Source organism: Grammomys surdaster, unplaced genomic scaffold (assembly GCF_004785775.1).
Source record: "Grammomys surdaster isolate TR1022 unplaced genomic scaffold, NIH_TR_1.0 164, whole genome shotgun sequence".
NCBI classification, from domain to species: domain Eukaryota; kingdom Metazoa; phylum Chordata; class Mammalia; order Rodentia; family Muridae; genus Grammomys; species Grammomys surdaster.
The window spans coordinates 2,905,260-2,919,672 of record NW_021604612.1 but is presented as its reverse complement, the minus strand read 5'-3'; the positions used below and the strand labels follow the sequence as shown (position 1 = coordinate 2,919,672).

General features: G+C 54.0%; 2 protein-coding genes across 2 annotated transcripts in view; one reads left to right on the top strand and one right to left on the bottom strand.

The window, feature by feature from the left end:
- Hnf1a (HNF1 homeobox A) overlaps nucleotides 1-10,830 on the top strand; it is a 21,217-nt gene extending 10,387 nt beyond the window's left edge. The window contains exons 2-10 of the mRNA XM_028765476.1: nucleotides 599-798; nucleotides 2,948-3,134; nucleotides 3,492-3,733; nucleotides 4,778-4,926; nucleotides 5,036-5,237; nucleotides 5,839-6,030; nucleotides 7,376-7,494; nucleotides 7,583-7,727; nucleotides 9,635-10,830. Of these exons, the coding sequence (XP_028621309.1) occupies nucleotides 599-798; nucleotides 2,948-3,134; nucleotides 3,492-3,733; nucleotides 4,778-4,926; nucleotides 5,036-5,237; nucleotides 5,839-6,030; nucleotides 7,376-7,494; nucleotides 7,583-7,727; nucleotides 9,635-9,759 (1,561 nt within the window). The 3' untranslated portion in view covers nucleotides 9,760-10,830. The remainder of the gene's footprint in view (nucleotides 1-598; nucleotides 799-2,947; nucleotides 3,135-3,491; nucleotides 3,734-4,777; nucleotides 4,927-5,035; nucleotides 5,238-5,838; nucleotides 6,031-7,375; nucleotides 7,495-7,582; nucleotides 7,728-9,634) is intronic.
- Nucleotides 10,831-11,456: 626 nt separating this feature from the next.
- The window catches only part of CUNH12orf43 (chromosome unknown C12orf43 homolog), a 6,255-nt gene continuing 3,298 nt past the window's right edge, over nucleotides 11,457-14,413 (bottom strand). Inside the window, exons 3-6 of the mRNA XM_028765429.1 lie at nucleotides 14,181-14,279; nucleotides 13,721-13,803; nucleotides 12,812-12,902; nucleotides 11,457-12,391 (exon numbers count right to left, since the gene is read on the bottom strand). Coding sequence (XP_028621262.1) covers nucleotides 12,067-12,391; nucleotides 12,812-12,902; nucleotides 13,721-13,803; nucleotides 14,181-14,279 — 598 coding nt within the window. The 3' untranslated portion in view covers nucleotides 11,457-12,066. The remainder of the gene's footprint in view (nucleotides 12,392-12,811; nucleotides 12,903-13,720; nucleotides 13,804-14,180; nucleotides 14,280-14,413) is intronic.

Here is a 14,413-nt window from a genome sequence, read left to right as displayed (position 1 = left end):
TATGATATATATGTATATGATGTATATGTGTATGTTTATGTGTATGTGTATGATATATATGTATATGATGTATATGTGTATGTATATGATGTATATGTATATGATGTATATGTGTATGTATATGATGTATGTGTATATGATGTATATGTGTATGTGTGTATATGATGTATATGTGTATGTGTGTGTATATGATGTGTATGTATATGATGTATATGTGTATGTGTGTGTATATGATATATGTGTATATGATGTATATGTACATGTACATGTATGTGATGTACACGATGTATATGAATAAGTATATGCATATGTATACACATGCATACATATATACACATACATGCACACACACACTTCAAAAGCATCATGTAACACTTCCAGTTCCAGTACAGAGGAGGACCCCTGAGGGGGTCAGAAGCCGAGGGTCTTCCCTACTTGGCTGGCACAACTTCCAGCAGGAATCTGCTCATGTATACACACGCGTCCTGATATGTAAGCCGAGTACCAGCCCTACCCACAGAGGCGAGCCCTAGTCTCCAGAACCCCAGCCTCACCTTAGGTGTCAGGAAGAGCAGACCCTGTCCTTGATCCCCTCCAGGGAGGACCCATGGCGTGTGGCAAAGATGGTCAAGTCGTACCTGCAGCAGCACAACATCCCCCAGAGGGAGGTGGTGGACACCACCGGTCTCAACCAGTCTCACCTGTCACAGCACCTCAACAAGGGCACCCCCATGAAGACGCAGAAGCGGGCCGCTCTGTACACCTGGTACGTCCGCAAGCAGCGAGAAGTGGCTCAGCGTAAGTAACGACCCCGGCCTGTGTCCTCCTCCCTGACGGGAGCTCATAGTGGGGTGGCCCACAGCACTTAGCAGCTCATAGGGTGGAGCGTCACCCCCTCGCCCATCTCACAGGCCCGCCCATCTCACAGGCCCGCCCATCTCACAGACACACCGATCTCACAGACACGCCCGCCTCACAGCCCCGCCCACCTCACAGACACGCCCATCTCACAGACACACCGATCTCACAGGGCCGCCCATCTCACAGACACACCGATCTCACAGACACGCCCATGTCACAGACCCGCCCATGTCACAGACACGCCCACCTCAAGACACGCCCACTTCAAGACATGCCCACCTCACAGACACGTAAGACGGAGAGGCGCCAAAAAAGCGTCCTTAGACTTACTGTGCATTCTGCACAAGATACTGAAGGAAGAAAGTGGGATGGAGGATGGGTCCCGGGGTCTACAGATACACACACTGGGTTGCCCCTTCCAGGAACTCACTGCTGGATGGGAGAGAGGATGCAAACATGCATCCCAGGCATGAGCCATCACCACTTGGCCTTTTCTTTCTTCTTCTCCTTCTCCTCCTTCTCCTTCTTCTCCTTCTTCTTCAGATTTATTTATTTTATGTATATGAGTACACTGTAGCTGTCTTCAGACACACCAGAAGAGGGCATCAGATCACATTACAGATGGTTGTGAGCCACCATGTGGTTGTTGGGAATTGAACTCAGGACCTCTGGAAGAGCAGTCAGTGCTCTTAACTGCTGAGCCACCTCACCAGCCCCTTTTCTTCCTTCTTGAGACAAGGTCTCCCTATAACCCCAGCTTGGAACTTGCTATGCAGCATAGATAGGATGGTTTCAAAGTTATAGCTATTCTCCTGCCTCAGCCTCCGGAGGGCTGGAGTTTTAGTTACGGGTGACACCACCAGGCTCTCTCCATGCATTTCACGAAGCTCATATAGCCACACCGCCCCCTGGTGGATGAAGACGTTAGCAGCTTCCTATCAGCCTGTCCCTGGCAAGCATAGTCAAGGATCCCGACTTCCAACATGGCTGCTTCCGGCTACTTCTGAAGTCTTCACACCTGCTCTATCTGTGGTAGCTTCTTTCGCTCCTACTAGTCGTGAGTCAAGTCCATTTCCTTGTGTGGAGGAGAGACATTACTCTGCTTTAGCGGATGTCTGGATTGCTTCTGATCTCTTGATTCTGCGGAACAGGACGGCTCTGAACATTTTTTACTTGTGGTTTCCGGTAAAGGTGCAAACACGATCCTATTGGCTGTGGGATTACTGGGTGTTAGCGGTCCCCACCCAATCGCTGTGGTTTTGCACTTTAACCATCTCGGTCTCAACATTCTAGATGCTTCTGAAATCTGTGTCAACACTTATTAATGTTGATCGCTTCATTTTAGCCATGAGGTACCCACGGTGGTATTGTATTGTCGTTTTAACTTTAATTTTCTTGGTAACTCCTTACGCTGATCTTATGAAACCATTACCTTTAAGAAGTACCTATTTCATTTAGGGCCAGTCATGGTGGTGCACACCTTTAATCCCGGCACCATGAGGCAGAGGCAGGCAGATCTCTGTGAATTCCAGACCAGCTTGGTCTATGTACCAAACTCTAGGACAGACAGAATTAGAATAGTAAAAAGCTACTCTTCTGGAGAACCGGAGTTCGATTCCTAGTACCCACCTCAGGTGTTTCACAGTCATCTCTAACACCTTTTTCAGGTCGCGGTGGGTTTGCGACCCCCCCCCACACACAAAAACAAGTGTTTCAGGTTTAGGGGGCCAAACTATGGTTTCTGGTACCTCAAGTCTTGGTCATGCCTCCTGTAACTGCTCTGAGCGTGGACAGAAACAAGACGGCCACCTCAGAGGCCATGTGAGTGGGTGGGTGTGACTGGGCCAAGCTGGCCTCGAACTCGCAGAGATCTGCCTGCCTCTGCCTCTTGAATGCTGGTATTTGTGGCACCAAGTAGAGTAAGCTCGCTGCCAGCTGATTCACGGCTCCAGTTCTGATTGGACGATTCCAGTCTTAGCTGCCAACTGCTGTGGGGAAGAGACTTGGGGGGGGGCGGTGAAGGTGAGGGGTCATGTGAGCTGACAAGCGGGCGTGGTCAATGCCTCACCTTTCTCTGTCCCTCCAGAATTCACCCACGCAGGGCAGGGAGGACTGATCGAAGAGCCCACAGGCGATGAGCTGCCAACCAAAAAGGGGCGGAGGAACCGGTTCAAGTGGGGTCCAGCATCCCAGCAGATCCTGTTCCAGGCCTACGAGAGGCAGAAGAACCCCAGCAAGGAAGAGCGAGAGACCTTGGTGGAGGAGTGTAATAGGTAGCGTGGTCGCCCACCAGGGAGGAGGCTAAGCCGGGGAAGGGAAGGTGTCTCTGGGTCCTCAGGGGGCCTCAGCAGTCCTTGAGAGCTCTTGCTGTCCGTCAGTGGAGGGGAGTCAATTTCTGGCCATTGTTTTGAACCCTCCACCCACCCGAGCCACACTTTCGGGACCATTCATCTCATTTCATCTCCTCTACAGCCCTATGGCTATTTTGTTCTCAGAGAGGATAAGTCACTTGCCCAAGGTCACACAGCAGGGCTGGTATTGTAATCCAGCCCTAGGGTAGACCCCACATCTCAGCACTGTCCTCCCTCCTCTGAGCCTGGCCTGGAGCCTCACGGGTGTCGTCTTTGCAGGGCGGAGTGCATCCAGAGAGGGGTGTCACCATCGCAGGCACAAGGGCTAGGCTCCAACCTTGTCACGGAGGTGCGCGTCTACAACTGGTTTGCCAACCGGCGCAAGGAAGAAGCCTTTCGGCACAAGTTGGCCATGGACACGTATAACGGGCCTCCACCCGGGCCTGGCCCGGGCCCTGCACTGCCCGCTCACAGTTCCCCCGGCCTGCCCACAACCACCCTCTCTCCCAGTAAGGTCCACGGTGAGTGCTGTGGGCTAGGGAAACTGGACTGGGAGATGAAAAGGAGAAGTGGGTGGGCAGAAGGGAGGGAGGGACTTCCCAGTTGTGGCAGCCACCTGCAAAAAGCTCTGCGCTCCTCTGCGCCACTCCGCCCTCCCCTCTCCGTGCACCCCGCCCACCTCACTTAGGGGGATCCGCACTGGCTCACACCACCCCGCCCACTCTCCACCTGACCCAACCCGCTCTATTCAACCTAATTGATCTACCCATGAATGGGATCTACCCATTCGAACCATTTCGGTTCAACTTGATTCAACGTTCAAATCTTAGTTTAATCGAACCAATTCCCATTCAAACCATTTCATTTGACCAAACTAATTCCACGGAGGAATCCAGTTCATTTAACATCCCCTGGTGCCTGGGAATTGGGGCCGGGACCTCTTGCAGACAGGTGTATAGTATTCACCTCTCACCCGTGCGCATAGAGGACGTATGTGATACCCGATACAGTGTAATCCCGATGTCGACACTTACACTGTATTGGCTGGGGCCTGGTGACAAGGAGAAAAACCTACCTGTGTTCAGCACAGATGTGAACTCGTTTCTTGTTTTTTTTTCCTTCAAATATTTTGACCCAACAATTGAATCTGAGGACATTCGGATGAGAGGCTGACTGTAAGACTCAATTCGCTTTGGTCCGATTCGATCTGATTTTGTTCAGCTCAGCAAAAGCACAATCTAGCTCGACTCATTTCTGGTTCCGTCTAAGGAGATTTAATTTAATTTGGCCAATCGAGGTCCATTCTGCTCAACTCGGTTCATTTCTGTTTAGCTCTGAGCCCCAATTTGGCTCAGCCCCGTTGTTCTGTGAGTGTCTTCTGAACGGAGGGTGTGTGTGGGGGACACACCAAGTAGTGGGGGGACACAGTGCCATGTGTTAAAAGAGCTGGAAGCAGTTAGCACAGGAGGAAAGATGGGGTGTCAGCCTGAGCAAACCAGTAGGCTCTGGTGTGGTAAGGTCTGTGGGACGGGAAAGTGGGGTGCTAACATTGCTCCCCACTCTAGGTGTGCGGTACGGACAGTCTGCAACCAGCGAGGCGGCCGAAGTGCCCTCCAGCAGCGGAGGTCCCTTAGTTACAGTGTCTGCAGCCTTACACCAAGTATCCCCCACAGGCCTGGAGCCCAGCAGCCTGCTGAGCACTGAGGCCAAGCTGGTGAGTGAGGCGCCCCGTCCCATGTGGGAACCCCTCCTGGTCCCACTCTCTGTGGCTGGGAGGAGACAGGATGAGGACACTCCAGCTCAAACTTGGTTTACCCTCACAGGTCTCAGCCACGGGGGGTCCCCTGCCTCCCGTCAGCACCCTGACTGCACTGCACAGCTTGGAGCAGACGTCTCCAGGGCTCAACCAGCAGCCTCAGAACCTTATCATGGCCTCGCTGCCTGGGGTCATGACCATTGGGCCCGGGGAGCCCACCTCCCTGGGCCCCACGTTCACAAACACGGGCGCCTCCACCCTGGTCATTGGTAAGTGGGTGGGGGGAGTGGGGCTTCTGTGCCTTGGATGGAATCTGGGATCTGGAGAGAGTTACTGGGACTCAGTGGCTCATCCATTACAGCGTCCACTTTCTGAGAGCCTGTGGCTAGGCACTCCCAGACAGTAAACCAAACAAACCCACTAAGCATAGTGTAGAAATTACCAGACATCCGTCTGAGAAGATAGTGGGGAAACGGCAGGGTTAAGGGTACATGTGTATGATGTTTTCTAGGTTTGGGGTGTTTTTATTTATTAAGTTTTAAACTCTTTTTTTTTTTTTTGGTTTTTCGAGACAGGGTTTCTCTGTGTAGCTCTGGCTGTCCTGGAACTCACTCTGTAGACCAGGCTGTCCTCGAACTCAGAAATCTGCCTGCCTCTGCCTCCCAAGTGCTGGGATTAAAGGCATGCACCACCACCGCACCGAGAGAATGACTTTTCAAGGCCACTTATATGTGTGTCAGCCCCCTGCCTCTTCCTCTTCTAACCCTCAGTCTCTGAGAAGGAGGGGTAGTGTCCCTCAGAGGCCCTAAGCTGGGTCTAAGGAGACCGTGCAGGTGGGAGCCTTTACTGACTCCTGCCTGTCCTGCACAGGTCTGGCTTCCACTCAAGCACAGAGTGTGCCGGTCATCAACAGCATGGGAAGCAGCCTGACCACCCTGCAGCCGGTCCAGTTTTCCCAGCCTCTGCACCCCTCCTATCAGCAGCCTCTCATGCCCCCCGTACAGAGCCACGTGGCCCAGAGCCCCTTCATGGCAACCATGGCCCAGCTGCAGAGCCCCCACGGTGAGCATCCCTCCGGTTGGCTTGGGAGGGGTGGGCTACTGGTTGGCAGGTAGGCACAAGGCAGGGCAGGGAGCGGGTGGGGCAGACTGCTTGTGTGTGTGTGTGCACTCGGGAGCTTGTGTGTGAACTTTTCAATGTGTGTGATGCTGGTGTCCACTGGTCACACTCCCGGCTTTGCTTTGTCCATGTGGTAGAGCACAGGCCACACACAGCCTTTTGTTGGAAACCCTTGGGGATGTGCACACGACAGTGTATGACTCTGTCACGCTTAGAAAGCTGGCTTGTGAATAGATCGTGAGTTACAGGTTATTTCCAGTTAGTCCCTTGGGTTTCACTGTTCACAGAATATTGGTTTTGTTTTGTCTTTTCTGCTGTAAAAGACAGGTACTACATGAAGTAGATTTAAGACACGTGTGGTGTTGGGGGTGGGGGATGGGGAGACAGCTCAGTCAGTAAGTGTTGAAGACCAAGAGTTCCATCCTTCAGAATCCCCGGGGGGGGGGGGGGGAACACGGAGAAGGAGGACATGGTGGTGTGTGCTTCTTGTAGTCCCAGAGCCAAGAACAAGACAGACTGATGACTCCTGGGCATGTGCTAGCCAGTCTAGCCTACTTGGTGAGTTCTAGGCCAGCCAGGGGGAGAGCTTTCTGGCCTCACATGCCTACACTTGTATATAGACAGACACATGGAGGTGTGTGTGTGCTCGTGCACGAGTATACACACACACACACACACGCACGCACGCACGCACGCACGCACAAGCACACATGCATCTACGCACGCTCATGCAGCCTCCTGTATGCCAGATCTGCATAAAGCTGGCCACAAGATGGGCCATGGGGAACCAACCTTATACAAAGCTTTAGGTTCAGACCTTTGGACCTCAGCACGGACTGGGCCTATGGACTTGTGGGCCAGCGTGAGGCTGATAGTTTATGTCTGTGTGTGGGTGCTCTGATTTTGGCTGAGTTCCTGAGACAGCATGCCGCTGCTATGTGCTTGACGAGTATCTAGGTCTCTTGGAGAGGCTTAGCGGTGAAACTCTGAGGCACATGTTGGAGGTGCCTTGGAGATACAGGTATGGCTGGCTCTGCCCCACTCACCTAGATGGAAGCCACCAGCCTTTCCCTCAGAGGTTTGCATTTGGTATAGCGGCACCCGCACTGTACACCACAGCACTCGTGCTTGCAACCGTGGTCCCTCTGCATAGCGTCAGACACTGAGTACTGGAGAGTCCCTGCGCTCGGTACACCAGCACCGCCTGCACCTAGTGCAGCAGTATCCGTGTCTAATGCACTGGGGAAGGGTCCGAGGAGTCATAGCTATCTGCTTTTTCTCTTCCCAGCCCTGTACAGCCACAAGCCCGAGGTGGCCCAGTACACACACACCAGCCTGCTTCCGCAGACCATGCTGATCACAGACACTAACCTCAGCACCCTTGCCAGCCTCACACCCACCAAGCAGGTAAGGCCCTGCCACCTGAAGCCCGGCACCACGGAAGCTGCCTGCTCCCATGTCCAAGGGCTCAGGGAGGGTTATTCTGGTTCCCTAGGTCTTCACCTCAGATACGGAGGCCTCCAGTGAGCCTGGGCTTCATGAGCCATCCTCTCCAGCCACCACCATCCACATCCCCAGCCAGGACCCGTCGAACATCCAGCACCTGCAGCCTGCCCACCGGCTCACCACCAGTCCCACAGGTGAGCCGTCTGGCGTCTCCCGGTAGTGTGTAGGTGGTGTGTACAATGGGCTGGGGGCAGGTGGGAAGTGCTTCCACCCGCTGCATGGAGTGCCTGCGGCATGCCGAGCTGTGCACGCAGTAGTTTGGGACCAAAGTTAAGGGTACAGCTCACTGACTTGACAGAGGACAGGTTAGGCATTCAGGAGCAGTAGGAGAATAATGGAATCCCAGAGGTGACACCCTTATGGTTTGATCTCAAGGCTGTGTGTGTATGTGTGTGAGTGTGTGTATGCGTGTTCGCATGTGTGTGTTGTGCATTTGAGCATACACATCTACATGCACACGCAGAGAGCAGAGGAGGATGTTTCGTGTCTTTCTCTGCAGCTCTCTGTCTTAATTGAGTCAGGGCTTCTCACTGAACTGGAAGCACACTGTTTTGTCAGGGCTGGCGGGCCAGTGAGCTCCGGGGATCTGTTTCTGTCCCCTGGCACTGGGGTCATAGGCGAATATGCAGACATAGACAGCTGGCTGTTTACCTGAGTGCTGGGTATTCAAACTCAGTTCCTTGTGCTTTTATGGCACTTTTTTTTTTTTTTTTTTTTTTTGGTTTTTCGAGACAGGGTTTCTCTGTGTAGCCCTGGCTGTCCTGGAACTCACTCTGTAGACCAGACTGGCCTTGAACTCAGAAATCCGCCTGTCTCTGCCTCCCAAGTGCTGGGATTAAAGGCGTGCGCCACCACCGCCCAGCTGTAAACTTATTTTAATTGAATGTTTTGTGGGGTGGGGTGGGGGGACATGTGTGTGGTGTGGTGTGTGGAGAGTAGAGGCCACCCAATTTTGAAGAGTTGGTTCTCTCCCGCCACGGCCCCAGGAATTGAGTTGAGGTTCTGAGTTATGAGGCTTGGTGGCTTGCACCTTCCTCTGCTGAACCTTCTCGCCTGCCCAGAAGTGCTCTTCCCCGCCATCTCCTCAGGGCTCAGGGCCTGACATTCTGTAAATGAGCAGCCAGCACTGACAACTCAGCGCTCTGGCCTCATCTGGGAAACTGTGAGGGGTGGCCATCTTGTGTGACGGTGGACGTGCACCACCCCAGTCCCTGTCTGAGTCCACCTGCTCAGTTTACAGCCTGCAATGTATGGAGCGGGGCTCTGGGGTGCCCTCCCCTCCCGCTTCTGTGACTTCAGGAAAGCTGCTGTCCCTTGGAGCCTCAGATTTTCCCAACTGGCCCTTGGAGCTGTAATGGCAGTTCCTGGAGACACTTCTGTCTCATTGGACAGATGGGCAAATGCAGAGTCAAGTTGAGGGACCTGTCCCATCTCCAATGGCTCTGTGGTGGCAAAGACGGGCTGAGCCCCGAGCCCCAGGGCTCATCTCTCTGCCACTTCGCCAGTGTGGAACTCTCAGAGACACACTCAGAGTGTGTGGGAATATTTATCTGACGGACTGATGGGCACAGCTGTGGGGGGTTCACATCTGTCATCTGCCTACAGACCAGCGGCAGGCTGGGACACAAGCAGGGGGGAGTCTATGGTCTCGATGACGGGTTTCTTTAGGAAACTCCAGTTTCACTCCATTTTAAGGTTTCTGATGAGATGCGATCCGCCCACATGGTCAAGGGTAACTTCTTTTCCTGGAAGCCAATTCACTGTTAACCACATCTACAAAATACTTCCTGAGGGGCTGTATGCAAGCATGGGGCCCTAGGTTTCCAACAGCCAGGCTGCTGTTTGACTCCGCCCAGCAGAGCAGGAACTCTGGGAGCCTCCCTGTCGGCCCCATGGGGAGAGGGTGGATGGGTTGCTGGAATCTGTTGATTCAGAATGTGCCTCTGCTTCCTTCCCCCTGGAGCGTCCCTAAGAGATGGGCAGGTGGGGTCGGGGTGGGAGGGGCTTGGCTGACAGCTAGTGACCTCATTTGCTTCTGCAGTGTCCTCCAGCAGCCTGGTGTTGTACCAGAGTTCTGACTCCAACGGGCACAGCCACCTGCTGCCATCCAACCACGGTGTCATCGAGACTTTTATCTCCACCCAGATGGCCTCCTCCTCCCAGTAACCTTGGTGACTGCCTCCCAGGAGCTGGGTTCCCAGAGCCTGCACTGCCTGCACAGGGGGTGAGGAGGGCCACGGCTGCCACACTGCCTGGAGGATATCTGAACATGCCATGCCACCTGACGCAGGCTGCTGGCCTTCCCAGAAGTCTATGCCTTCATGCCACAGCTGCTCCTCCGCCATCAGAAAGGGATGGCTCTGAGGGTGTCTCAGCCTGAGAAGCAAGTCTCAAGGAGCTGGAAGACAGCCCGATCTGGGCAGTATTTAGACCATCATCCCTGCTGTTTAGAATAGAAAATTTAATGCTTGGAACAGAAGGGGGAAGCCTGTGGTGCTGGAACCCCCAAGTCAGAGGCTGCAGGCCTTCAGGGATCTGTGCTGAGCTGAGGCCCCAGATCAACACAGCTACCTTCTGTCTCCTGTGCCTCCCCAGGCCATCCCACCGAGCACCAGAGCTCCACGTGCCTGTGTGTGGATTACCCTCCCACCTCGGGGATTTTGCAAGCAGCTGTTGTGCTAGGCTTGGGAGCTGAGGGGAAGCCATGTAGGGCTCTCCAAGGCTTTCTCCTACCAAAGCCATCCCTTCTCCTAGCCCCAGGACCTCATTTGCAGGTCATTTGGTCCCTTGAATGTGTCTTCTGATGCCAGCTTGGCATCTTGCCTCCACTAGAAAGGCCACTTCAGGGCTAAGGTTGGGTCACCCCTGTTGCTTAGGGCATGTAACTCGTGCCAAGGCCACATCCTGGGCAATCAGCTACTCTGCCTGTAGCTGGGCCCTGAAACTTCCTTCCTGGTGAGAGTGACCTGCAGAACTCAGAAGTCTAGGCTTGAGCAGTGTCTAGTAGAGGGTGCTGATACCAGAAGAGAGAAGCCACTCTGAGGAACCCAGGGTCCCGAGCAGCCATGAGAACCACAGAACACTTGACTTTGTCTCCTCGGGCCTACTGCAGAGAACCTGGCCCTCAGCGGGCTCTTCTGTCAGTCTGGAGAGAGCCAGAATCCCCTGCAGCCTACAGCCGACCATGGGCAAGCCTGTATGTTTATTTAACTTTTAGTAAAGTCAGTAAAAAGCGTTTGGGAGCTTCCTGATTACCCGTCAGCAGCCAGGAGGGAAGCTGGCACAGTCAGGGGCCAGAGGTGTCGGCAGGCTCACCAGACACGTTTACACATTTTTGTTTAACTGGAAATGAGGTGAGTTGACTGCTTGAATTTCTGTGTCCTCCTCTTTACTGCAAGAAACCCAGTCCATGTGTGGTGCCAGTCCCTAGTCTTGAAGCTGGGGTGACCGAGGGTATCTGGGGGTGTGGGTGGAAGGCTCCCACATGTGTTTTTTTTTTTTCCGAGACAGGGTTTCTCTGTGTAGCCCTGACTGTCCTGGAACTCACTCTGTAGACCAGGCTGGCCTGGAACTCAGAAATCCGCCTGCCTCTGCCTCCCAAGTGCTGGGATTAAAGGCGTGCACCACTACCACCCGGCTCCATGTGGTTTTTATATAAGATGTCCTTTAACATCCAGCACAGTGGAGGTGGCTCAGTGGCCCAATGCCTGCGTGGTAACTATGATGTCGCGGGTTTGATCTCCACCACTTGGACAGCAAAGCACAGGACGCAAACCAGCAGACTGGCCAGTTGGAGCTACACAGAAACTCTTTCAGACAAACAGTAAGACAAAGAATCAGTACTGACCAGGGCAGGACCAGTCTATGTCTTGGGCCACTGATAATTTATTTTCCTTTTTCTTGGGGCCTTGCACCCAAGTCTGCACCCTTCCACTAAGTGGGTGCTCGGCACTCTGACGCCTGACTTCAGTGAGCCGACTTACCTGTGTTGTTAACAATTAGCATGCTTTAGACACACGGGGGAAAGGAGGAAGCGGGGGCGACCTTTCCTTCTCTTCCAGACAATGTTAAGTATGTGTGGGCTGGGGGAGACGTATAAACGTTTTGGGGGACCTCTGTAGCTTTGAGACCCCTCCCTATCATTCTCAAGAACAATGTCACGGGAAGCTGCACAGGTCAGGGAGACGCATGCTGAGGTTAAGTCTCCAAAACTGGGGAACATTCTGGATCCACGAGTCCAGTCCAGCCTTACACAGGCCTCTCTCCATAAACCCACTTCTTCGCCTGGACTCTCCGGCAAGCCCAACTAAAGTCAACCATGGGCAGTCAGTGTGGGAAGCTGGAAACTGGGAGTGTGGCTTGGCTCTGCCCTAAGCCCACGGGCACCTGATCTTCAGAGCAGTAGCCACGGGACTTACAGCCTGGGGTCACCCAATCCTCAGAGCAGGCGGCCCCAGGACCTACAGCCTGGGGTCAGTTCTCAGGCTTAGCCACTGCACACTCTGCTGGGGGACACAGGGAAGCCTCTCTGGCTTTCTTGGCCTTTTTCTTCTTTTTCTTCTTTTGGGTCCCAAGCGACACTGGGTCCCCATTGATGCTGCCTGCCTCCTTTACCTGTTCCAGGCCTGTAGCCGCAGGGGGGTCAGCGCCCACCTTCTTCTTGACTTTCTTTTTCAACTTCTTCTTCTCGGGCTCCTCCTCGCCCTTGGCAGGACAGTGCATGGCTGACTCCTGGAGAATGTCTGACGCCGACACAGCTGCCTCCTGGCACCGCTGCCATTCCTCGCCACTGTCCTCACTGCCAACATGATGAATACTCGGGTTAGCTGGACAGGCTCAGAGCTGCCTGGCCACCTCCAGACCAGACAGAGGCAGCCACATAGCTCAGGATCTAGAGTCAGCTTCTCTGCCTGTCAGTCACATGACTGCATTATGTACCTGAGGGTCAGATCCTCAGTATTCCCATCTACAGTGAGGGCCCTGACAGGGTCCAGACCTCACAGAGTTTCTCAGGAGGCAAGGATGATAAAGGCAGGACTCTGGCCTGAGATGGCTGCTCGTGAAATCTACAAATCCTTAGCTCCCTTGAGAAGACCCTGCTTCTCTGCTACGGGAGCATTTTGCCCTGTTACCTGATGGTCTCTTCCTTTGGTCTGCGCCTGACTGGGGCTGCTTAGGTATTCCTCAAGCTCAGCCAGGAGAGGCTGTGAGCTCTTACCTAGAGCTGGGGGGCTGGCGCTTTCGGCAGGGTTTTGGAGAAGCTTCTTTGTCATGGCTTCCGGGGATGGACGTGAAGAAAAGGCGGAAGCCTAAGGAACACAGGACAGAGTCAGCAGTCAGTGCGATACACTGACCCTTCCCCAGGGGCTGAGGGCCAGCCCTCAGGTCCCCTGTGTCCTCCAGGGGCTGAGGGCCAGCCCTCAGGTCCCCTGTGTCCTCCAGGGGCTGAGGGCCAGCCCTCAGGTCCCCCGTGTCCTCCAGGGGCCGAGGGCCAGCCCTCAGGTCCCCCGTGTCTTCCAGGGGCCGAGGGCCAGCCCTCATGTCCCCCCGGCGGAAGGGCTTAGGCAGCTCTGCCGCATGCGTATGCATTCACAAAGCCGGTGTGGAGCTCTGGGGCAAGGCCTGCCTGCTCTCCTGTGGAGCCAGAGGTGGGGAGGCTTGAGGGGCACCGAGCGGCTGCCACGTCCAGACAGTGAACTCAGGGGGCTTTGGTGGGCTTAGTTTGTTTTAAGACAGGATTTCTTTGTGTATCCCTGGCTGTCCAGAAACTAGCTATGCTGACCAGGGTAGCCTTGAACTCATTGTGATCTACCTTCCTCTGCCTCAAGTGCGGGGATTAAAAGCACGTGCCATGTCACCCAGTCACCAGAGGCTTCAGAAGTCTGCAGTGGGACAGGGCCAGAGAGAGTGGGAGGGGGAGACTGGAAAAGCCACCAAAATGCTGCAGGTACCAGGCAAGTGGGGGGGTCCCAGAGCTAGCTCATCCTGGGAACGCGGTGCTGTAATTCCCACCTCAGAGTGTGGGGACAGCAGATGCAAGAAGAAACCTTCTCCACAGGCTGCTGGTCACAGGCCCACAGCGGTACCCCTCCACGCAGCATGAATCTGCTGCGTTCTAAGGACTCACCCTCCTCCATCTTTGCTGCCGCCGCCCGCTGCATATTGACCTGTTGTTGTGTCCTCTTCCACACCTCCGCGATGGCGATGGACCTGAGGGGGAGGGGCCACACCAAGGATGACGTGGTGGGGAACAGAAGTACCTTTTTATTTTAATTTAGTTTTTAAAAAAAGATCTATGTACTTATTTTATATATGAGTACACCATTGCTCTCTTCAGACACACCAGAAGAGGGCGTCGGACCCCATTACAGATGGCTGTGAGCCACCCTGTGGTTGATGGGAATTGAACTCATGACCTCTGGAAGACCAGTCAGTACTCTTAACCACTGAGCCATCTCTCCAGCTCTCCTTTTGTTTTTCAATTTAAAAACTTTGTCTTTCTTTTTTTGCTGGGTTTGGGACATGAGGTTGTAATCCCAGACTTTGGGAGGTTGAGGCAAGAGGATCACCGGATGACATGCACTCACTTGTCCAGCAGAGCTCCCAGTTTCTTGGCCACGTGGGCTCGGAACTCAGGAGTGGTCTGAAGCTCGTTGCCATCTTCCTCGTGCTGGCTCACCTCACGCCTACAACACACACAAACAGACATCACTTCCCGACAGCTTAGATGCTGCCCTCACTACGGAGGGACTGCTTGTCTTGTTCCCTCTGACATCCTGTGGTCTAACCTAGCATCTGGCACACACTGGGGGGGGGGGGG